General features: G+C 36.3%; 1 protein-coding gene across 19 annotated transcripts in view; it reads left to right on the top strand.

The window, feature by feature from the left end:
* Window positions 1-26,204, top strand: part of LOC108972617 (tropomodulin) — a 128,393-nt gene that overhangs the window by 26,927 nt on the left and 75,262 nt on the right. Inside the window, exons 1-3 of one of the 19 annotated variants that reach the window (XM_018939387.1) lie at window positions 17,741-18,292; window positions 22,618-23,203; window positions 23,274-23,388. The exons of 14 other annotated variants lie outside the window; for them this stretch is intronic. In XM_018939387.1, the coding sequence (XP_018794932.1) occupies window positions 23,302-23,388 (87 nt within the window). In that variant the 5' untranslated portion in view covers window positions 17,741-18,292; window positions 22,618-23,203; window positions 23,274-23,301. 4 more of the 19 variants (XM_018939353.1, XM_018939380.1, XM_018939370.1 and 1 more) reach the window with 4 other exon arrangements.

The raw sequence follows: 26,204 nt of genomic DNA on the forward strand, positions 1-26,204 counted from the left end.
GCATCTGTAACTGAACTGTCCACAGTGTTTTCATTAAAATTTCTTTGCCCTCATAATTTATAATTACAATTACACAAAAAATGTTTCATTCGACGGCATTTTAATTGCACACTGCTGTACCTATCTTTATGCAGTCATTATTTTGGTGCAAAAACTACTTACAAAAACAATGTTTCCGGGATTTGCTAACCCAACCTGATAGCACACATGCGCCTATATATGTAAGTATGCAAAAATACGCACACACACACACAGAGGCAAATAATGTAATGCGTGTGAGGCGACTTTAACGCGGCAACAGTTGCCACTGCGGTGTCCGTCCGTCGCTCAGTGCCGTCCACATCATTGTACTTAAACAGTATATTGAGACGATAGCTAGTAATCCGGCGTAACGGGCGCACACCCAACCGCCTGTTCGCCTGCATTTGCGTTGCATGTCGCCGAGCTGTCACGGTTCGATGCCGCGCTGTCCACATGCCACGTCTGCTCGCAAATCTCAATATGTTCTCGAGTCACTTCGAATAAACGCTTTCTGCGAAGATTTCGGGCGGTTTCGCTTCGCTTGTTTTGGCACACATTTAACCGTGCAACCGCTTGCGTATTTGTGGCAATTTATGTGTTGTCGCATGAGGTACAAGCGCATTGGCGTACAGGGAAATCTTAAGTGTTTACTGTGCGAAATTTCCTACAAATTTAAGTGCATCACATTTTTGTGGCAATTAAACTGTCCAAAGAATATAAATATCATATAAATAGCAGCGAGTAAGGCAGGGCTGAGTACGTACCGAGCTGATTTTGTGGTACAAATTACAGTTTAACAAAATAACAGCAAACTCACAATACACTGAACTCATTCATCTATCTACAAAATTGAATTATCATCAAGATGATCTATTTGCTAATGAATTAAACAAAAAGTCGGTTAGGAAAATGTATTCGAAACGGTTGAACTGATTGACTTGAAATCTTGACACGACCTTCCAAGAGTCAGATTATGATTGAGAAAGTAAGATTTTTTACAATAATTTCGAGTTTTTACTCTGAAGTGAAAATTTTTTGACGAAAAACTAATCTTTTTCTGGAAAGCTGTGAATTTGTCAAACTCATAATTTTAGATAATGTTTCAATAATGAAACTAATTTGTTGTAACAACATTTATTTGGGTTTAGTACTTCAGATATTTCTAAGAGAAAAATATTTCTCACAGTCAGACACATTTTTCGGGGCTCTTCATAGAGATCGGCTGCATGTTCAAGAGTTTAGATATATATTTCATTCTGCTGTCCTCTACTTCTTTATTTACCAACCAAGATTTTTATTGATCTTTACATTTCGAATATACCATGGCGAATCCGTGATTGTTCTAAGCGTTTTCGATTGGAAGCTTTGTATTATATCAAAGTTGGTTGCACAGGTCTTACCCCACAGTCGAATGCCGTACATCCAAATCGGCCAGTTGGTAAGCCAATATTCAACAGATGTTAAGTGATCCGCTAATATTCTTGATATGTATACGGCATTCACTACGGCCTCCCTAATACCGCAAACGCCTGAGCTGCGTCTAGATGTATAGCTGAATAGGAATCTCTGTAATCAAATGCTTTTCTTATTTCGTTAGTAATTCTATTTACTTGCTCTATCGTGCCATGTTTTGACTAATTTTTGCGTTGGTATTATATTATTTTCGTGGAGGAAATAAGAAATTTCTGATTGCATTTTTAGTGAAGAAGCTTCACAAAAGCCCTTTCGGGTTTGAAGTAGCAGCCAATATTCTTCAACTCTGGTAAATTTTAGGAAAAACCCCTATAAGTACACTATCAGAAATATTTTAAAAGAAAATTCGAAACTTTTGTTTTCCATTTTGAATTCCTTCATAAAAACATGAGCAATTTTCGTATTTGAAATTCGGATTTATGGAAGAACCATTTGTGTAATATTAATGTTGGCTAATATTCTAAGAGCATGCAAAATGGTCTGCCTCATTTGGACCCCTTGTGTTCAAATATATCTTAAATATAATGAAATAACCTGGATTCAAACCCATATTTTTCAAGTTACGCTGACCACTTTTGGTAAAGATAGCAGAAATATTTCCTGAAAGGCCACGCATATACGAGTACATACATAGAAAGGTACATGTCCTTTTGCAGAATTTTGCAATAACTGCACATTTTTATTATGAATATGTTGCTTCAGAACTTTTATCGATTTCACGGCATTAGCTTCAGCACTTTGGTGTAATTAAATTTGTGAATCAAACTATTGTATTTCATATCCGAAACGAATTTATATTTTTGGCTGTCATATACAATCTATTTGAACAGATATATGTATGTATGTATGTACGTATTATGTATGCATGTCCGAGCATGACACTCTACATACATGCAAATTAATCCAATTTTCGGATTGCGCAACTAGAATCGTAAATGTAACGGTTTTTAATTACCGAAACTCCTTGTCACTCTATGCCTTGCTTTGAAATGAAAAATCTGAGTATTTTGAAAACATTTTCCGATGTGACGTTGATTGGAACGACTGCGCTTTAGAGATACTGCTATGCGAATGGCAAACGTTTCAAATCTAAGCGTGACCGCACACACATACACACATGCACAGATACACTGGTATTTAGAACAAACAACAAATAATCGTTTTTGTGGCTACAAATCACAAGTTGATTGCTGTATGTGTTGCATGTTTACTGTGACTCGTTGCTTGTTGAACACACTCACACATACATGCAAACACATGCATATAAAATTGTGTTGTTGTGTGTGGTGGTGCCAGACTTTCAGCAGTTTTGCGGCAGCTGTGAAGTTTTAAGCTTTTCACTTTAAAATCGCCTTCGACTCGCCCTTGCGGTCTTTGCTTGGCATTAAGCTGTGACTTTCTCGAGCAGCGTGTTTGTCAAATTGCTGCAGAAATGATTGATTGTTATGTCGTTGGAAGCAAGTGATACATTTTTTAAATTTTACGTCTTTTATTTTATTTTATTTTTATTCAAGCCATTACAAACACAGCAGTTCATATTACAAAACGCTGACTGCTGTGCAATGCTTTATTCAAATAAATACCGTCATACCGTTAACTTGCCAGACACCAGCAACTTGTTTACATTAGAAGCCAATTCATAATGTTTGTTGCACATAAGAAAATACAAAAAATATATATGTACATTCATATGTGCTCTTTACATCTCACACACGTTTGCTGTTGGACGTGCTCTTCCTTGTAAGCCCGTTAAGTAGGTATGCAGAACAGCAAACTACAGTTATACCAAATTAATCAACTTAATGCATTTTTAGCCGCACACATGTGTTTCAGTGTTTTGTTTTTGTTGTGGTTGCGTGTCTCATACAATAAATAGAGAAAGACTTCCGTTATCAAGCTGCTTTCAAAGAAACCATTGTTGGCTAGGATATGTATTGCATAAATCTATTTATTTTGATATAAATACATGTTTTCGTCGCACAGCATTTCAAGTTAAGTTAAAAGCAGCACATAAGTTAACGTTAAGATGTTGTTGTTTTTGCGATAGTGACCACAAATTTAAGACGATCTTGAGTTCTAAAGAAGAGTTGAGTCAGATACGACAGCATTTAACGCCTACTCTTACATAAAAAAGCACGAAGCGCAATTATCTAATTAAATTTATTTTTTAGCATTATAAACAATTTCTTTGATTAAATTTTATTGTTTAAAAGAAACGAAAAAAATTAATTTTTAGTTGTTGGAAAGTCTCTAAAGGAATGAACAAGTACAAAGGAACTAAGTTTTGGTAAAACCGAATATTTTCTGCACTCGCAATTTGTTCCGCTCAAAGGGGCGGAAATGCTTTCAGGTTCGCAAATTTCATATTGAAAATGGTTACCTAGGAGTTCAACATTTATTATTCGAGCCGTGAATAGATTGCAAGCATATTTGGCATATTTTCAACTCATATTATAGGTTATAAGCTCTCTTGATTTCACTCAGTTAATTTTACTATATTTCGAGTTTGCAATATTTATATTAAGCAGAAGCTCAGCTGAGATAAATTTGATATAAACTAAAAGGGTTATATATACCAAAGTGATCAGGGTGACGAGTAGAGTTGAAATCCGGACGTCTGTCTGTCCGTCCGTCCGTCTGTCCGTGCAAGCTGTAACTTGAGTAAAAATTGAGATATCATGATGAAACTTGGTACACGTATTTCTTGGCTCCATAARAAGGTTAAGTTMGAAGATGGGCAAAATCGGCCYACTGCCACGCCCACAAAATGGCGGAAACCGAAAACCTATAAAATGTCATAACTAAGCCGTAAATAAAGATATGATATAAAATAAAATTTGGCACAAAGGATCGCACTAGGGAGGGGCATATTTGGACGTAACTACTAACTTTTTTGTACATATCTCCAAAACTACTATAGCTATGTCAACCAAACTGTATAGAGTCGTTTCTTTTAGGCATTTCCATATACAGTTCAAAAATGGAAGAAGTCGGACAATAACCACGCCCACCTCCCATACAAAGGTTATATTGAGAATCACTAAAAGTGCGTTAACCGACTAACATAAAACGTCAGAAACACTAAATTTTACGGAAGAAATGTCAGAAGGAAGCTGCATCTAGGCCTTTTTTAAAAATTGAAAATGGGCGTGGCGTCGCCCACTTATGGACCAAAAGCCATATCGGTATATAATATTTTCTTAACACCGTGATGACATGTCCCAAATATGGGTGAAATCGGTTCACAACCACGCCTGAAATCTCGATTATCACTTTATCATGCGAGAGCATAAAATGTTCGGTGACACCCGAACTTAGCCCTTCCTTACTTGTTATTTATCGATCCAATACGAGTCTTCGGAAAAGAACTAATTCACGTTTCTGCATATAAATTTAGGTTAATTAATATAGGAATCAGAACAACATAGAGTAATAGTTTCGAAAATCTTAGAAGATAAAAACATAAATATATTAAATAAAAATAAAAAAATAATAATAAAAAATTAAATTTTCATGAAAATAAAGTAGAAATTTTCATCAAACCATTTATTTGTGTATAAATAAAAATCGCGACTGAAATTGTGATAAATACGCAACACCCATCAACTTTTACCGTTTTCGCAGATAATAATTTCTTTATGTTGCAAATATGAAAATAAAGACATGTTCGCCACTTTCATTGTCACAAATCACATAGATGTAGTGTGGATATGTGCAGATTTTAGAATATTTTTATGAGGCAATAAAACTCATTAGTTTTGATTTATTTGCATGCATTGTGTGTGATGTTTTATGAGCAACGCTATAACGGTTACATTATTTAAAACGTTGCAAGTCCAACACATTTTATGTACAGTACATCAAATTGTTAGTATTATTCATATGTGCAGCTTTGTTGTTGCTTTTGGCAATTAATCTCGTTTTTTAAGGCCAAACAGTTCGAATATAAATAGAAAGGCGCACACGCCCACAACAGCTGAGTGACTTTGGAGGGCAACTGGCAATGCCGAATGTGCAGTAAATCAACGGCATTTCAGCAACGCCGAAAAGTATGCAATGGTAAAACTAACTGAGGTGAAATACTTTTCGTAAGCAACAAAGTGATTTTTCTGCGCGAATCACGGGTATAAAAGTAACCAAACTGGAGCACAAACAGCGCGTGGGTCGAGGTAAGGAGAAAGTGCGAAAATACGAAATTATAAAGCAAGCGGGATAAGACAATAAAAGCAATTTGCATAAACATATGCATAACAATGCGAAAAACTGAAAATACCGAAATGAAAATCGCCAATAAATAAAAGCGTACTGTGGCCGACGGCACGCGTATGAATAAATATGCTTTCAATCCGCCGACCATAGTGTGATTATAGTCACAGACACAAGTACAAACGCATGCGTCCAGCAATTTCTTAAAGAGGATCATTATATATACAAGTACGTACATATGTACGTAAACATGATATAGGAGGGATTACTTAATTAACAAACTAAGTGGTGAGAGTCATAGAAATTTAATATAACTAATCTTTGGAGAAAATAGTTCGAGCTGCAGAACTAAATAGAGAAGGTACCATCTTTTATAAGAGTGTACAGCTGCTGGCGTATGCCGATGACATTGATATAATCGGCCTCAACACCCGCGCCGTTAGTTCTGCTTTCTCCAGACTGGACCAGGAAGCAACACAAATGGGTCTGGCAGTAAGCGAGGGCAAGACGAAATATCTCCTGTCATTAAACGAACAGTCGTCGCACTCGCGACTTGGCACTCACGTCACTGTTGACAGTGATAGATAGATTGAAGTTGTAGATAATTTCGTCCATCTTGGAACCAGCGTAAACACCACCAACAATGTCAGCCTAGAAATCCAACAGGTGCTACTTCGGACTGAGTAGGCAATTGAGAAGCAAAGTCCTCTCTCGAAAAACAAAATCCAAACTCTATAAATCACTCATAATTCCCATCCGGCTACATGGTGCAGAGGCTTGGACGATGTCAACAACGGATGAGTCGACGTTGTGAGTTTTCGAGAGAAAAGTTCTGCGAAAGATTTATGATCCTTTGCGGGTTGGATATGGCGAATATCGCATCCGATGGAACGATGAGCTGTACGAGATATACGATGACATTGACATAGTTCAGCGAGTTAAAAGACAGCGGTTACGCTGGCTAGGTCATGTTATCCGGATGGACGAAAGCACTCCAACTCTGAAGGTATTCAACGCAGTAGCCGCCGGGCAGGCGGCAGGAAGAGGAAAACCTGCACTCTGTTGGAAAGACCAAGTGGAGAAGGACCTGGCTCTAATTGGCGGCACGTAGCGAAAAGAAGAAACGACTGGCGCGCGGTTGTTAACTCGGCAATGATCGCGTAAAGCGGTGACTACGCCAATCAAGAAGAAGAAGAAGAATCTTTCAAAAGATTTTATATTTATATTAAGTATGGAACTAAAATTTTCAACAAGTTAATATTAGATGAGATGGCTGACCCAGATCGCACTTGGATTACTTATATGCAGTCTCTTTTGAAGCCATCAAAATAGTATTCTAACCAACAAGTGTCAACCATTCCAAAAAAATTTTTTTTGCCGAAGCTTAGACTGCATTCACACACGGAGACTTTTGTTGAACAATCTATGTATAAATTTTGTGGGTGAGTGGGCGACGTCCAACAGTTATAGACGTGTAAACACTAAAGCCGAAATTCGTACTGTTTTAAAGTTTTCTTTCATTAAAGACAAATTCGGTACAGAAACGTTCCGTGAGATTAATGGTGTTTTGGGGGATGGTACTCTATCACTTCGAACTAACGAGGGATGGTTTCAACGGTTCAGAGCGGTTAAAAATCACACCATGAAAAGGCCGACATGTGGCATCTCGTGACATTGCCCAGAAGATGGAAGTTAGTCACCAAACCAGTTTAAGCCATCTGCAGAAGGCTGCATACACAAAATCGCTTGATGTTTCGGTGTAGCATGATTTGACGCAAAATCAGAGCCTGCGATATGCTGCTGAAACAGAACGAACTCGACCCATTTTTGAAGTGGATGGAGACTAGCGACGAAAAATTGATCACACACGACAATATCAAGCGAAAACGGTCGTTGTCAAAGGCCGGTGAATCGTCCCAAATAGTGGCTAAGCACGGATTGACGGCCAGGAAGGTTGCTGTGTGTTTGGTGGGATTGGAAGGAAATCATCCACTATGAGCTGCTCCCATGTGGCCATACGCTTAATTCTGCCATCTACACCGAACAACTGGACCCCTTGAAGCAGGCGATCGACCATCGACCAGAAGCGTCCAGAAATAGCCAACAGGAAAGTGTAGTGTTCCACCAGGACAACGCCAGATCACACACTTCGTTGATGACTCGTCAGAAGCTACGGGAGCTCGGTTGGAAGGTTTTATCGCATCCACCATATAGCCCGAACATAGCGGCAAGTGATTACCACCTGTTTCTGTCGATGGCGAATGCCCTTGTTGGTATGAAATTGAACTCAAAAGAGGCTTGTGAAAAGTAGCTGTTCCAGTGTTTTGCAAATAAGGAGGGGACTTCTAAGAGGGGGCTGCCTTCAAGATGGAAATAGACTATCGAACGAAAAGGCGCATATTTAAACTAAATTCGACTACAGCAATACTTTTTATAAAGCATTGAATAAAGGGCAAAAAAGCGGAAAAGAGATACTTGACAACCTAATATTTGGCATAACAGATATTTGTGATTCCTTAATAGCATATTATTGAAAATAACCCAGGTCAAGGGCAAAATTAATTTTTATTATAAAAAATTTTTATAACAGGGTTTCATTTGAACATTATTATTCACAGTGAGCTTGCTGAATTGTGAACAAACATTTTGGAACAGCAAATTTTCGCTTTCAGCACCCTTGACGTTGTCTTTGACCGCTTTCCATGTCAATCGCACACTCGTGCAAATCAAACGCGCGGTCAACGCACAATAACCCTCACATATTTTGAGAGAGAAATTTCGAAAATGAAAACGCCTTGATTTTGAATTTGCCACATCAAAGCACATACTCACACGCACATGCGTTGCTTGCGGTATTTTTAGAGTTGTATTCATAAAAATAAAATTATCAATCATAAAAGAAGCTGCCTTGAGCGTGAAAAAGTGGCTGCTGCCCGCGACTGCTTAGTCGCCAATCAATTTTTTTTTTTTTTAATTTTTTCTTTTGGCTATAGTGGAAAATAATTGAGGGAAAAGAATTTTAGCTGAGAAGTAGGTGCTGACGCGCGGTTATTGTTGGCGTGTGCGGCTGCTCGAATTGTTGTGCGAACCTCAGGTGAGCGGAATAAAAGTTTTTTGATTTTCGTTTTCTTTTTTTTGTTTCTTTCTTTTTGCGGTGCCCCTACGCTATTGCATCGAAAAAGCAGAATGTAGAAATAAGTAAAAAAAGTAAGTTTACATGATCGCCGAGAACAGAAGCGGGCGAAGAAAGACTTGCGAATAAACCAGCACACAAGTCATTTGCATACGTCAAACATTTGCGAAGTGCATACACACATATCTACATGTGGCTTTCTATATGCTGCGGTGCATAGCTGTGTGTATGTGTGTGTCACATTCGCTTTGAGCCAACACCTTCAGCACAACAATGTCAATGATAGACGCAGAATAAGCGCTCACAACCGCACCGTCACGCATACGCACACAAGCGCAAACATTAGTGTACCCAGTGTGGACGGACATCTTCGAGTGTTGACTGCTCAGCCGAATATTTACCTGTGCATTATGCTCTGCTAAGCGCGCTCAGGTACTCGCTTGTCATACGCAGGCATCGTATGCACGTGTGTTGGTGACCACGAAGCGCCCTTGGGGCCCACATGTCGTATGAGCAACGCAGCACTTGCTGGGTCCGAACGCTTTGAAAGAAGACAATGCGTTGTAATGGCGAGCTAATGGTTAATGGCAGCCGGATAATTGGTGTGCACTGGGTCACTTGCTGGATCGAGTGCGCAGTGCTAATTACCTGAGAAGCCGGTGCCGTTCAGTGTTGTTGTTTTTGCAACTATGTTTACAGTTGCTTGCGACTCACCACCACAGCGAAGCACACGCTCAAGGTGTGTTTACACTTCATTTTCAGCTTCCTTGTTGTTCTCTTTGGCTGCCGCCTGCTTCCCTGTCGGTGCGCTGACGTCTGCGGAATCGCTTTCTTACCTGGCGTGCGCGCAATTAACCCAAAATTGCAGAAAACAAGATGAAAACAAAATTCGAAATACAACAGCAACGAAAAGGCGTGACGGCGCATGAAACTTAAGTTTCATTCATAGCGCTGTGTGTGTGTGCGCGCTCTCAAAAAGTCTTTGTGTGTATGTATGTGGTTACACACAGCCTTACAGAACACTCCCCTCACCTGGTACTTTTGCAAGCGCGCTTATATTCCTGAGGTTAAAGCACTTTTCAGCAAGTTTGTTTACGCTCTCACTAATTCACTTATTACATAAACAATCGCTACTAATTTATTAGCCGCGTATGTGTTGAGGCAATCGCATGGAAGTCTTATTTTTAGATTTTGACTCACCATTATAATCTATTTTTTTGTTTTCGAAAATAATCAATAAGTGTTTTGGATCTAAATTAATACTCGACGCAAGAAAACAACGAGGAAATCTGAAAGCAAACCTTGACAAGCGTGCGGTTTGTATTTGAATAAAATTAAGGCGGTAGTCTATAAGAGATATTAATTAATTATATACATTAGATTATATACATTAGAGATTAACGCAGGATTACTAGCAACGTGAGAGCTCCGGTGCTGATTTTGAAATGTACCAAAGTACCGGTTGTACATCAACTTCAAAAGTTGGTGGTTCGAGAAAAAAAAAGTATTGTAAGCTTTCCAAACAGCACAAAATATCATAGAATTTTTTCGTATCAATTTTCAAAATTCTAAATCATCTCTAATGGCCCTAGCGCTCTTCTATACTTCCCTGATCAAGTGGTGCAGGCAGCATAAGTCAGCAGGAATTTCTCCAAGCGCAACAAAAAGTGGAGAAGATGTCACATGAGCAATAACTAGATGTTTCAGTCTCTCGTTGTGATGTATACATAAAGTTAAGGGGTTACATGGGTTTCCCCAGTTAAAAATCAGCCATTTTCAAAAATGTCTCTTATACAAAAAATTAACTACTTTATTAGAATTTTTATTGTTACAAACATACACTATTAAATAATAATTTTGAAATTTTTGGAAGAAAATATTTTGAATTCGACCATTTCCGGTGTTCCTTCGAAAAAAGATACGCCCGCGTTAGTAGGATAACTTCTTACAGGTTCAACTAAAATGGATAATACTAAGTGAAAGTACGTTTTCTAATTAAAGCCTTAACTCAAAACTTGGACGATGGAAAAAACATTAAAATTGGATTTATTGCAGACATTTTTACAAAAAAATTAAGATTACAGTGAAAATTTAGCGAGATTTTTTCCAAATAGTTGTAATCGAAAAAAATCCTTCGTCCAAGCCTTTAAGAATTCTATCTCAATTTGAGTAAAATTTCACGAAGATCCGATCTTCTCGAGAAATCTTTCCAACCGACTTCAAAAACACGGTTTCGAGAAAAACTCTTTTAAAGACGGCGAACTTAGCCTAGCCATCATAGAGCGCACAAGTTCTCAAGGCTGTACCGAAACTATTATTCGGATCAATTTGAAAATTTAGGAGAATGTTCTAGAGGTTTTGTAGAATTTTATAAGACAATTAAAAAATTTAATTTTACACATAAGCTCATGTAACCCCTTAATACATAGCTAAGCTTTACAAAATGGCTATCTTTTTTCTTGCCCTGAATATATTAGCAAATTTCGATGCTTTCAAGTGTCCAGATTACGAATGTATTCATGAAAGTCTTGAATCTTAGTCATACAACTGATACTTCGATTATTATTGTTGTTGCAATTTATATTTTCTGTGATCATGAGGAGCTATCTAAACTTACAATATACTAATGACCAGTTTTAGAGATTTTAACTTAATGCGTAATTAATTTAAGAAATTAACAATAAAATGCATTACAGAAGATTTCTTATGCTCGATTTTATCAAAGATATGACTGTTTCAGGGAGTAAAGCTTGGAAAATTTTGGCATCAAGCAGCAAATTATGAAGAAATCTCGCAAACTGTGCTGACCAACTGTAAGATTTCAACACATTTTAGGATAATCAGATAATTATAGTAATAAGCAGAGAGGTCGGTTCTAAACGTGATGGAAGAAAGGTGTCAAGGCTGATGATATTCATCCCATTATGGCAGATTATTGCTGATTCTTAAAAACGATCGAAAATTATACAGAAAAGACTAGAAATATGTTTTCGACATTTGTCTATCTTTTTACTTCAAATCCTTATTCTTCCAAGCTGAAGTGATATTATATATGTATACATAATACCATACGTAGTCGAAAAAGTCTTTTCGTATTTCTAATCATATTTAAACTTACTTTTTTATATTTATACTAAGAAATAAATAGAAAAATTTGTACTATTTTTTTCATCAGTGTAAATCGAAATTTCCAGAACAACAGCGAACGAACCATTGTTGCGCTACACGAACTGATACAGCATACTCTCCGGAAACTTCACAAATTTCATTGACGGCTTGCGTGACATTTTTTGTACAAAAATTTCAAAATATATTTTCACTCATTTTTGAGCAGCTGTAACTCTTTTCAACTTCCCCGAATTTAATTTTTTGGTTAAATGAAGCTTAAAATCTCATCCTTCCAACACTATATTATGAGATGTACGACACAACGACATCTATTGACAAAATACGAAACGATTTTTTCTACTACCCAATATATCAGTTATTCTGTTTTCTGATTCTGAGAAATTGAAAATAAATATTTAAAAATAAGTATTGCGAAGTGTGAGCCTTGACATAAATAGAATCGGTTTATATGGGATAACAAAACCTCTTCAATGTGAAATTATTACTCTACATATAAAATATTTAGTTACCTTAGTCACTTTATGACTAATGAATTTCGAGAGAAAGTTTCTCAAAGACGACAAATTTTTTTTTTTTTTTTTTTTTTTTGCAGTAACCACACTTTTATTTCTATAATTTTTCCATTTTTATGGAATGCCTGTTACCATACAACCAAAGAAATTGATGTGTTAATACCTGGCTGCCACTGATTAGTGTTACTCCTCAAAAAATGTGTTTCCAAAAACTTTAATACAAATACAAATGTGCTCATTTCAGTCAGTTTACTCATTATTCAATGCTTACTGCTCAAATCTGACTTGAAAACCAATTTAAAAAAAAGAAAAAAAAACAAGCGATTTTTCAATGAACATTTGGCATCATTTCACCGTTGCCAGCATTTGCATTCAATCATTGCAATTTGATTTGTTTGCTTGTTCCCTTTCACATGCGTTTTTCGATGCTCACATGTCCATTTGCTTGCGTACGTGCATTTGTGCAGGCGCGTGACGTAAGACGCAGAACACAAATGTTAAATTTCCATGCATTCATGCATTTGCCCAATTGTTCCGAACCGATTTTAAATGCTTACCACAAACTCGGGCAGAGCAAAGCAAAGTAAAGCGAGGCAGTTGAATGGCAATAATTTGGCAAAAATAGGAAGCGTGACGTGCAACCACTAATTTGTGGATTCTCCCGGCCTGCAGGAAGGCGTGGCGTCCGCGGTGGGCGGGCTAGCCAAAAAATTGCGGTTGCCTAATAAAATTCAAATTAAATAACGGTCGTGCAAACATTTGTGCTGCAGCCGTAGCGATGACGCTCATTAAGGTCTGTTTGCATGTTGACTTGCCAGCATTCAAGATTGTGTGCATGTGTGTGTGGTCTACTGTGCGTAAATCAATATTTGTATTACGCAGCTGAGTGGCAAATCGCTTTCGACAGGACGGGCGAGCGAGTTAAATATTTGCATCGGAACGTAATCGACGGCGTTTATTTGCCACAAATTGTGTGGCTATTTAAAAGCATGCCCAAAAGCATATGAACACACGGGTGGCTGTGTGCGTGAGTGCTTTTTTCAATGTATGTGTGTGTGATTGCGGAATATTGGCCTATTTAGCTATGCGATTTGCCAAAATCAATGTGATTATTGAGGCGTTACACAGCCGGAGCTCAACGCATGCAATAAATACGCAATTCACATTGCATGCATGCAAATGCCAGCATTAGGGTGTGACCTTTAATAACCGAATAAGATATAGCTTAGCGAAATTGTACATTTAACTGAACATTCATCAATCAAAAATAATGGTCCAAGCGTGGTGAAGATCAACAAAAGGTCGCAAAGCCAGTCTTTATGCCTCGAAAGGCTATGCTGAGTGTTTGGTGGGATTAGAAAGGAATCATATAGTCAACAACTGATTGAAGCAAGCAATGGAAACAACGGCCAGAACTTATCTACAGAAGGAGTTTCGTCTGCCATCAGGACAACGCTAGGCCACACACATCTTTGAAGGCTCGGAAAAAACTGGGAGAACTTGGCTGGAAAGTTCACCATATAGCCCTGATCTTGCACCATCGGACTACCATTTGTTTCGATCCATGCGGAACTTCCTTAATGGAGCAAAGTTGTCTTCAAGAGAAGCCTGTGAAAATTACTTGTCGCAGTTTTTCGGCGAGAAACCAGAAAAGTTTTCCACTGAGGTAATAATGTCTCTAGCGGAAAAATGGCAAAAATTGTTCATTAAAGTTCATGATAAATATAAAAAATAAGTTGAAATTTGATTAGAAATCCGAAAAGACTTTTTCGTCTACCCAATATTATTAAATAACTGAGTCGAATTTTCCTGTACGTAGCCTCCACATTTTTATACCTCAATAACACCAGCCATAAACAACTTCCTTGATCTTCTTATATTTTTAGTAACATTTTTTTATAATAACGGAGAGCCACAAACCCAAATACAAATTTGTCTACAAGAATTACCTATACTATCTATCCATCTCGTTCAATAATCTACGCTCTGACGCTTCACTTTGAATCTCGCACCACGCACCTTTTTCCTGAATAATCAGGTTTAAACCATGTGGCCGATTACCCGAATGTACACACACAAATACACAGCTATTTCCACATACTCGCGTACATGCACTCGCCTTTTGTGATTTTGGATATTTTTGGCAATGTTTGGCGGCTGCAACATTACGACTGCTGCTCACTTTACGCTTCGCTGACGATCGCTGTATTGCCTTGGCTTGAGTTGCTCCCTTCTGATATCGCCACGCACATTTGCCCGCAAGCTAAATGCCCGATTGCTGCACGCCCTACCCTGTGTGGAACACTTTTCATATTTGAGCGCCACACCGGCAGATTGTTCGAAGATAAGGTGTTGGCGCGGCATGTAGCAGACGCTCGCTCATTTTTACCGTTTATATTATTATGCTTATTTACTGTTCTCGCCTTCCCGAAATCGGTCGTTAATGCCCCTGTTTTGCATCTGCTTCACTAAATTTTGTCTTAATATGTTGTTTGTTGCTGTTTGTGCGCGGTGATTATGATTATTGCCTGCGCTCAGTCAATATTCCCCATTCGTCGCACTGTAATGGACCCTAGCCCCTTTCCTTCTTGTTGGTTGATTATGATAATTTGGTATCAGTCGCTTCCAAATGCTATGATATCGGTAGCTGTTCCCACATACGCCACCTTATTTCCAGTCCATTGCAGCACCTCGCCACTGACATAACCGTATTCTTCCACTCACCGCCTGTCTACTTCTAAGGAAACTTGCCTCCACAAATGTTTGCCATAAAATTAGCAATGTTGCATAGACGAAGCATATGGCTGAGCAACGTGCCGGCAAACGTAAAGAACGGCACCAAGCGGATATAAACAAATTAGCGTGGTCGGGATTGGGAAGCTTGTGCCATCGAGTGTAAATAATGCACATCGATTTTTATTGCTATATTTTGATTATTATTTCTTCTTTCTAGTTCCATTTTATTTGGGGCAAATAAAAAGTTTTAGAGAAAAGCTTCATGTTTACATGTTCTCAAGTCTATTCATATTTATATTTCGTGGAGGAGCGGCGTTGGTAATTCAGTGGGCTGGAAAAGAAATACTATATAGCCACGAAGCATAATTGGGGCGCTTGGTACGAAGAGGTTAAAGCTGATTTGACTCGATATTTAAAAACTCGTATGAACTAATTTTTTGCTTTCGCAGCATTTGTCTGGAGGATTTAATGAAAATGACATGTTGGAAACATTCGCATATGGAAACACCAATTAAAAGTCAATAAAGCACTTTTACGCAGGTGAAATTTCTAATAATTAGAGGTGCCTTAGACAACTGTTTAACGATCTCTTAATCTTTTTTTAACGAAAATTAAAACAAGTTGCTTCTTGAAGTTAGAAAAAAGTGCCAGTTTCTCGCCGTCCGCAGCAATGCGGATTGACGTATGGAACGACTTGACGTATACAAAATACATCCTTTGCAAGAACAGAAGCTACTCAACCTTTATAATCGACGTTGCTACGCTCTGTGCGCTCTTGAAAAGTTCTATGAAGATCCTACGTTTAGTAATCAAATTTTGTTCAGCGAATAGGCACATTTCTGGTCTAACGGGTATGTAAACAAGCAAGAATTTCTGACAAAGAACATACTGAGGAGATTCAAAAACTGCTACCTTATCCAGAAAAAACAATGGTTTGGTGTGGCTAGTGGCCGGTGGAATCATGGATCCATATTTTTTCAAAATATTATGCCCGTAAAGACGTAACCATCGCGCCATGATAACCGACTATTTGATGCCTGGTATTGAAGCTCATGATCCCGGCGACATTTGGTTTCAAAAAGACAGAACCATTTCCCACACTTCGCATCAATAAGTGGATTTATTCAGAAAACAATTCGGTGAGCAAATAATTTCTCTTTTTGGGTCGGTCGATTGACCACAAAAATCGTGTGATATCTCACCGTTGTACTTTTTCCTGCGGGTATATCATGGAGAGTAATCGAAGATTGGACTCAACGGACGAACAATCTGCGTCGTAGCCGCGATAAACATTTGAAAGAGATAATCTTAAAAACCAATATTTCTTTCAATTAGTAATAAAAATTCCCCATTAAATTTGAAGTTTCAGCGTTTTTCTTTAAAAAGTAGGGAACCTCGAAATCGATCACACTTTATTTTGACAAAAAAATTAACAACGCGAACGTTTTCCTTCGAGTCTCCACTTTTTATTAAATATTTACCGAAAACACAAAATTTAGAGAAAAATTATAAAACGGAATGCAAATAAGTCTGAGATAATTATTAAGTTATATGTGCCATTAGTGTCATTTAGTTTTGAAATGCAAATAAATTAGTGCAATTTATTTGTGAAAGCAACCGAACTGCAAGGCAATATTAATGTTTTACATGTACTAATGCGGCATGAAATTCATTAAAAGTTTCCGCGAAATTAGTCAAGTGCAGCGCTGCTTCCAACAATTAAAGCGTCTTAGTATTTTCTAGCTAAAATAACAAAAGATTAAAATCATTTAGCAAACACAATAACAGCGCAGGCAAGCGCTTACGCTAATGCAACTATATTATTGAGCATAACAACAGCAAAGCGAAGAACAGATTTTTTGCAACACAATGCAAACAACGGAGACTACACACACACACGAGCATAACACATCCATACGCATTCATCAAAGTGAAATGGGGCAAGCTAAGTCGCCGTGGCGTATGAGTAACATACAAGCCAATACAATACACATAAAAAAATATTCACACACACAGTCATTGAGGGTAAAATAATAAAGTCAAATTAAATAAAATTGATGAACAAAGTTCAGTCGAAGGCAGCTATCGTTAATCTTACATTAAGCAGATGTACAAGTGCACACATGACACACAAGGACGGCCGTTGATAGGGTACAGCGTCGTGCGGTGCGTTGGCCGCTGGTGATAATGATTCATTGCTTTTTAAACAAACCCTTGTTGCAATAAATTCCCGAGGTTCAATAAAAGCCAACGGCACTTAGCACCCGATTCAAGAGCAGCTGCCGCTGGAGGAGCGGCCGCATGAGCCCTAAAGCCAGCGGCGCGCGCCAAGTAAGACGCAAAAATAAATTGCTCACAAAGTGCCAGTGACAGTTGCGCGTCAAAAGGTGAGCAGCAAGGCGGCAAAGCGCACGAACAACGCACAAAGCAGATGGCAGTTACGTGGAATGGCGCGCGGTGAAGAACATGTCACAAATAAAAGGAAGTGCTGTGCCGTAAGCGCCTTGGGGTGCATTGCACGCTGACAGTTTTATACTAGGCGAAGTGGCAGTGGAAATTTTCGCCATATACGGCAACCAAACAAAGAAACAAAGCACCTACAGACGGCCAAACAAAGGAAGATTTTGTCTTTTTTCTTTCCGCATGTGTGTGTGTGTGTGTGTGTGCATTGATGCGTATGAAGGCACATTTGCGGTCGCATGTGTGCTGAAATCCCGTTGGACTCCCGCTAAACCGCTTAGCCGCCACTGATGTGGTTTATTGCACCCGCACGCGGTCGGCTGTGCGGGGGGTCGAGCGGGCGCAGTCAGCAGCCATTCTCATCCGCCAACTGTGCTGCGCCGAACAGCCCAGCTCAGTATTGAACAGTAAGCGTTGCCATAACAACTTCGCGAAAATATTCAAGTACCGTGAATTCAATTAAAAATATTCGATTGAAAATATCAATGTAAACCCCGTTATATGCGATTAAAAAATAACAGTGCACAGTGCGAGTCTCAGCGTGTTTTAAACTGAAAGTGATATTTGCGATTTTAACGGTTATTTTGCGGTTATTGTTTTACAAAAATAACAAAAAACAGTGGTAAATCTGCGCGAAAGTGTGGGATAGAGTTAAAATAACAGCAAAGCATTAAGTTTATTATTTTCACCTTGTTGCTAAAAAATATAAAATATTCAAGCTTATGCAAAACCAGCAAAAGGCAACTTGAAATAAGCATTCATAACGGTATTTTTATATGGGCACATCGTTTAGCGAATTTATTGTTGACCATAAATTTCGATGCGCTTTGTTGCTGCAATAAAATCTGCTTATGCTGCATTAATTCCCAATAAAAACAATGGCTCAGCGCGCAATCCGCGCCAGTCACCAACAAAAGCGCTGCGCAGACACTCAACATTTAGCATTAACATTTCGCCGAAAATCACCAAATTAATTTGCTTTAATTTAAACTAACAAAACAATGAAACATTCGCAAAGCCAGTATGAGAGAGCGCAAAACATATATGAAATGTATTTATAAAGAATTTAAAAGGCACCTACAACAACCACAGGCGATATCGTACATTTAATTGTTAATGGCCATTACCGCGCCGCGGATTATGTGGGAGCTCGCGTTTGTGTGAGAACCTTCATGCCCTGCAGGAAATCAAGCGAACCCAATTTTATACTATGTAAATTGCTTGACAGGTACAGGTGATATTAGAACGCCGCTTTGAGTTTTCTCGAAGGTTTAGGGTATATGCAATAGGATATTGTAGGAACTGGCTTACATACCCGAACAAAGAACATTCGATTGCGAGATCTGTTTTCTATACTACAGAGCTATACCAAAACCTCTCAACAAAACTGTTTGAAAAATTGAGTATATCTTACAACAAAGAAAATATTGTGGCTACTAAGGTCAAGGTAATAAAATATTTTCAAACCTAATTTATTGCTGAGATTGTTTTGTGTGGCTTATTGGCAGTTTTCGAACTAATATTTTCGAATATTGGGTCAAAGTCATATGAAATTGACAAAATGCATTAAATATTTATTTTCCTCCGATTTCCTGCAGGTACATAACTTTGAGCGTAAATACATGTGTTGGTGTGCGTAAGTGACTCTGTTCACACTTTTGTTAGTCAAGTTGTTTGGATTGGCGTTGAAAAGTTGAACATCGCCGCTTAGCAATTACTCGAGTCGCATAGTGATTCTGTTACTCCCACGCAGCTCTGGATTCGTAAACACCGACATCTGCTTATATATAAGTTATTAGAACAAATATATGCACAAAGAGATAGCACTAAAGTATGCGGCAATATCGTGTTCGATTAAAGTAAATATTTTTTCGAATATCTTCGAATAAGATCAGAGAGCTAATGTGTATTTAAATATTATTTTTACTAAATTTTACATTTTTTATAATTCTTAATAATAATTTTCATTTTATTAATTTTTGTTAATGTAAATTTTCAACCCATATAATTCCTTGATAATACAATTTCATATACAAACTGTAGATATTTTGGAATAATATGCGTATCGATATGTCAGTTCGTTAGCAACGAAAATTCCAGTTGGGTAAAAGGCGACGTGTCCGTACCCGTTGCTCAGCAGCAATGTCATCAGCTGACACACAGAGTCATTTTCATATAAATACTTTAAAGAAGTGTGTTGCGCCTATTATAATGTGAGTCTGGTTAACCCAAAGCTTAAAATGCTTCTCTCGACGATATTTTGTTAGACAGACTTCATTCAAACGTTGTACCTTGTTTTTTCCTACAACTACCATATTTCCACATTTGAAAAACCTCAGCTACGAAGCTACAGTAGAGTGGCTAAAGTATGCCAGCCAGATTAACTATTATGACTCACTTAGAAAAAAAAAACCAAAACAAATCATCTTTTTGAATAAAAATGAAAACTTGTCAACTATAGAAAACTGATCGCTTTCCAACACTGAAAAGTTGAAAGCGATTTCTAGCTGCGAGCAAATGAAACTAGCAAACGCCATTGTCGGCACATGTAACAACAGCACCCGCACATGCATACCCTCAAAGGCTACTTACGCTCTGACTCACGCGCTCACATGTGCGCACACATACGCCAAATGGCCACACCTACACAGGCAGTTTTAAAAATAAGTGCAAAAATCCTAAGCTAATAGCCAGCCGCTTCTCATGCCACTGTGGACCACTTCAAGTGCCAGTGACAGCGGCGAGCGCTCTGCAAAACTGAGCACAAATAATAAGCAGACAAATAGAGATACGAATCCAAACACAAACGCAAATGAATAAAAAAAAAAAAAATTAAAAAATAAATAAATCAAAATCAACAGTTTCAGAAATTAAATGAAAATATACGAAATGAAAACACCAAATTGGTAAAAAGTTGCTGTGGAGAAATTGTGCGGCCCACGGCTGCCAGTTGGATTTGTGCGCGCGGTGAAAAGTATTTCGCACAGATTTTCAAAATTTGCCGTACGGCAGCCATTCGAATACACTTTTGCGTTGGGAAAATGTACTTATGAAGATTTGGCAAAAGTAAAGTTAAAAAAAATCAAAAATTTTGCAAAATATTATTTCGAAATATTTCTGGAAATTAAACAAGAAAACCAAACACAACAACCAAAAAAATCACATTTTAATTAAACAACACAGTGCAATACAGCAACAAATCAAATACTTAAAAAACAACAACACAAAAGCAAAAAACCCCAACATTACAAAATAGTTGAAATATTATGCAAACAAGCTACAACAACAAACAAAGAAATTTAAAAAGTGCATTCATACGCAACACACATACACAAAAATTAAAAAAAAATATTATTTATTAAAAAAATTGACAAAACACTCAAATCAGTTCACTGGTGTCTAATATACAAAAACACATACACACACGCTTGTATATATAACAGTAAAATGTACAGAGGCACGTAGTATTTGCATTGGCAGCAAAAGCCCGGGGGCGTATACGCAACGTAAACAAAGCCACTGAACCACGCAACACGACTGACAACCTAACAAAGTTCGAATCATAAACACAAAACACGGAAATCAATTAAATTCAATTAAGCACTAATCACGCTTCACTGCAAAGTGACACTTGGTCCACAGCCACAGTGGCAAATCCCGTCCGGGCTCCACATGCCTGCCCCACTGCGTTTCTGACAGCTGCACTGACAGCCAAATAAATTGCAAAACAGTATAATTGCACTGCATACAGCCTTCTTAATTACCGTTATGTGCAGCATATGTTGCCTTGGTTTTTGCATTACAAAGCACACTTTAGAAGAAAGTTCAGAGAAACCACAGGCCTCAAGCAGAGGCAATCGAGACACAAAATACACACATTCTGCTTAGCAGAAATAATTCATTTCGATTTTGGTTTGCTCAATCACTACTTGCTTGCTTTTCAATTCCGGCACATAGTTGACTTAGCTATTTAGTCTTTCCGTTGATTATATATATAAATGTTTATGCATATAATATATATATATATATAATATGTGTGTGTGTGTGTGAGTTCAGAGATAAATATTTATTATATTAAATATTTTTTTTTATTTCGAAAAGTGTTGACACACGTTTTTGATTTTCTTTCACAAAGAACTAGTTTCACTCATATTTCGATCATAAATTGTGCGGACAAGTGACAAATATCTTTTTTTTCTTTTTTGAATTCCACTCTATCTTTTCATTACCACTCTTGCAAGTTTTTTACCGCACGATTCCAAACACAGAATTTTTCATTTAAAAAATAATTAAAAAAAAAATAAAAATTTTTTTACTGCATGAAATCAAGACTTAAGACTTCCTCAACATCCAAGTATTTTAAGTAAATAATTGTTGTCATGAAATATTTGAATTTTTCGAAAAAAAAATTTCGGAAGAAAAAATTAATTAAATTTGCTTATGGAGCGAAAAAACTCAATTTCGAGCATTTTTATTTGCTTCGCATAATTAGAATTGTGATTTAGGTAAAACAAGTCGGCATTAAATAAATGAAACCAATAAAAAGCAATTAAAATGAAACTACCAGTTTAACCACAATAAAATAAAATAGTAAAAAGATAAATATAATCAATTAATAGACAAATAACTACGTAAATAACTTTATCATTAATTTCTTTTTCAATTTCTAAATAAATTAACAAAATCTGAATAAACCAAATCGAAATTTAGTAATTTTACTAGCATTACTCTTGCTTGTATTTATACCACAAATAACAAAATTWAAATAACACAAATCGAAAGCAATAAATATTTGGTTCTGGTTAAAAAAAAAAAAAATACTGTAAATTTGAATTTCGCAAAAAACTCCACATTCACTTTAAAAGCATTTTTTTGGTGCTGCCTGCAAGTTCCGTCCTTTTTCTGTATTCAATTGGAAAGCATAAAGCATTTTTTCAATATTTATAGTGTGACATAAGTGTTTGTGATGAGTTGATGGTTTCGTTGATGCGATCAATTAAAATAATTTTTATTAAAAATAATTGAAGAATCACAAAAAAGAGAAGAATTACTGAAATCAGCAAAAAATGATGAGCGCCAATATTAAGCCAATTAGTGATATAACGTGAAGTGCAGAAAAAACAAAGCAAGTAAACAGCGAATTGCTGTGCAGTTTTTATAAATTCGTTTGAAAAAATATTCCACCTTGTCCGTGACAGCAACAGCCCATCACATTTCAAGGCTTCAAGCACAAAAAACTCGCCAAAGCATATGATTGCATTTTTGCGCACTTGCCCCCACAGTTTGTATGTAGATTTGCGAAATATATGTCATAATAAACGAAATAAAGAGCCAAACATCAAAATAAAAGCTTTGGATTATACACCGACACATATGTGCACGCACAGTCACACGCACGCATAAGTAGAGAGGATTGGCGACGCTACAGCATCACGTTCGTATCCAGAAAGGATTACGGACATAATTTATTTACATTACAAGTGAATATATTGCACCGCACCGCGTATTCATAATTCAAGCAACAACAGCAAATGTATATGTGAATTACATACACCAACAACAATACAGTTAACATTACTTAAAACCCTAACTTACCTACCCAGCACACCCACACACATACAAGCACACAAAATGGAGGATAAAAACGTCATCGGGGAGCAGGAGGAGGAGACCACCACCTCGACTTCGAAGTGGCGAAAAACGCGCACCACAGTCAAGGTAAATAGCCGCGCATAAATGCGGCCAAATAACGGCTCTGCATGTGTGTATGTATGTATATGTGTGAGTTTGTGTAGTGATTATGCAAATATTTGTGCAATTAAACAAATGTTCTTCATAATTTACACTAGGACTTCAAATGCCCGCATAATTCCGCGCGTTAGATTAGCGAAATAAATATTCAAAGCAAAGGCAATTTACTAGTGAGAAAAAAGTAAAAATTATATTCTGGAAAAACTAACAACATTACATCAATACTTCAGTGTTCATATATGTACTTCAATATTCAAATTTAAAAATGGAGCAATTGAAAATTCGCCTAATTCTATTAACTTTATATTATTGATTATGTTACGGGCTGTAAAAATTCATTAAGGGGACAGTAGCGTAGTCTGGCCTGTTTTTTTTTCGACATTTTATTTTTTCATAGAAATTTTTATTCTACAATAGAACTTTTTTCACATATCATGAGGTATATCGCGGAGTGCATAAACAATTTTTTTCGAATTTTTTGATGACATCTGTCGGAGAAATGGCTGTGTGAATGAGATGCGTTTTTTCACTAGCGGACACGATTTCTTATGTTTTGATCATCTGAAACACAAAAACCCAAATATTCTTAAAAAGTACGTGAATGGTTATCGTCCCTACTAGAATCATGAAATAAATAAAAAAATTGATAAATAAAAAAGTAATTAACGTTTTTTTTTTAATATTTTCCCATGTTTTTTTACATAAAGTTTGTCATAACATTGTCAATAAATGATAAAAAATAATGAATCTAGGAGTGTAGTGAACATTTAAAAAAAAAAAATTAAACAAAGTTGAGTATTTCGACCGGAATCATGTCCGCCAGTTTAAAAAAGTGTATTTTGAGAAAAACGCGTTTAAAACGCCAGGTCCGAGCGCTCCAAACGTCGAACGGTATTATTATTTATGGGCCTTTTTCGAAACCTTCAAATGGTAAAGTGGGTTTCCACATTAATTGTAAGAGTATAAGGGTAAAATGCAAAACAAAAATTTTTTTAAAAGATTACCCTACTGAAAAAATTTTTTTTTAAAGATTACCCTACTGACCCCTTAAGGGGTTTGACCAAATTTTAAAAAAATTGTTTTAATAAATATAAGTTAAAAGTTGATTTGTGGCGAGAAAAATCTGTTAAAACGACTTTAAGTGTATATAGTAAGCAAACCTCTGACTTAGCTATAATTTTATGTGAAACCTTAAACGCATTTTCCTCTCACTTTTCCACTTAGCGAGACAAACAACTTTAACAATTTTTATGCGATAAGCTTCAAATTTTCAGATTAGCTTTTGTATTGTTTTGGTGTCAGTTTATTAAAAAAAGTTTGACTTGAAATATAGTATTATTTTTGGAAGGACTCAATATTTTCAAATTTCCCGACGTATTTCTATAAATATTCTCATATAGATTAACAACTTGTTTGGAAATTAGAAATGCCAAAAAAAAAAAAAAAATCAAATATTTAGACTTGATAACTGTTTCATTAGTGAATATAGGTAATTTTGGTAAATTTCAATCAGGAAAAAAAAGTAAATCTGTACATGATTTTATGCTCGCTACAGTGCCCGTAACCTTTGAGAAGAGAATTGAGTAACAATTTAAAATTAATATTTTTTTTTATTTTTTATCTTAAAAAATTTTACTAAATATAATATTCAAATTTCTAATGCCCAAAATCGAAGGAAAATTAAATGTGAAAATTTAATCATAATTACCGGATTCTTCTTCTATACTGGCGTAGACACCGCTTACGTGGTTATAGACGAGTTAATTACAGAGCGCCAGTCGTTTCTCCTTTTTGCTATGCTGTGCCGGATCGAATAATGGAAAAGTGGTTAATTTTAGGAATACTTTGAAAAAATATTTGATTTCATGTAATATAAAATATCCAATAATATAATACTGAATATCTTTCAAAAAAGAAAGTTTATTTCTAACAAAAATTTTAAATTTTTTAATAAAAAAAATCGTTAAAATCAAAAGATTATATTTAATAAATTTTTACTTTTATTTTTTAATAAAAAAAATATCATTATAAAATATTATTATTAAATATTATAATTAATATTTATTATTTATTAATTTTTTTTACATTCTGTACTTATATTTTAATTTGGTATAATTAAATATTTATTTAGCATGTTGACATACTAGAATTTTGAACTTTTTTTGAGCAAAATAAAAATGTTGCATTGGGCGCTAAGAGTAATATTTGAAAAAGGAGCACAGCAAACTCGAATTGTATGAAGCAGCTTTATTTAGAATTTCTTCAGCAATATCGAAATAGCGCATAATATACATAGAACAGTCGTATATTTTAAATGATAAATAGAAATATTCTTTTTGAAAACATACGCGACCAGTATATTAGCCCTCGAACCAAATGAATTCCCCAATGTACAGTTTTATCACTTTGAGCAATAAAATATTTCGAATTATATTCTTTCTTTTAATGTTTTCTTTTGCTTAAATTTTATGTTTTTATTTAAAGTTTTTTTGCTCGAAAATAAAATTAATTCGTTCTCATTTAAAATATCACATTTTGACGATCTCATATAAAATCTCGCACTCAAAAACCGTTACCTTCGTTTGTGGCAAAAAAAAACAAAAAGGTCTGAAAATCTAAGGAATACAAGTTTTAAAATAAATTTATCACGTCATAGTTTTATCTCAGCTCATAAACCAAAGCTTTAGTCACGAAACTCACAACGCTTTGAGAGCATCTTCTTCGCCTTCTTCTTGGTGTTCTACTTGTAATACGAGTATTCAATCTATAAAATTATTATAGTC

Source organism: Bactrocera latifrons, unplaced genomic scaffold, assembly GCF_001853355.1.
Source record: "Bactrocera latifrons isolate USDA-ARS-PBARC rearing strain unplaced genomic scaffold, ASM185335v1 scaffold_11, whole genome shotgun sequence".
Taxonomy (NCBI): domain Eukaryota; kingdom Metazoa; phylum Arthropoda; class Insecta; order Diptera; family Tephritidae; genus Bactrocera; species Bactrocera latifrons.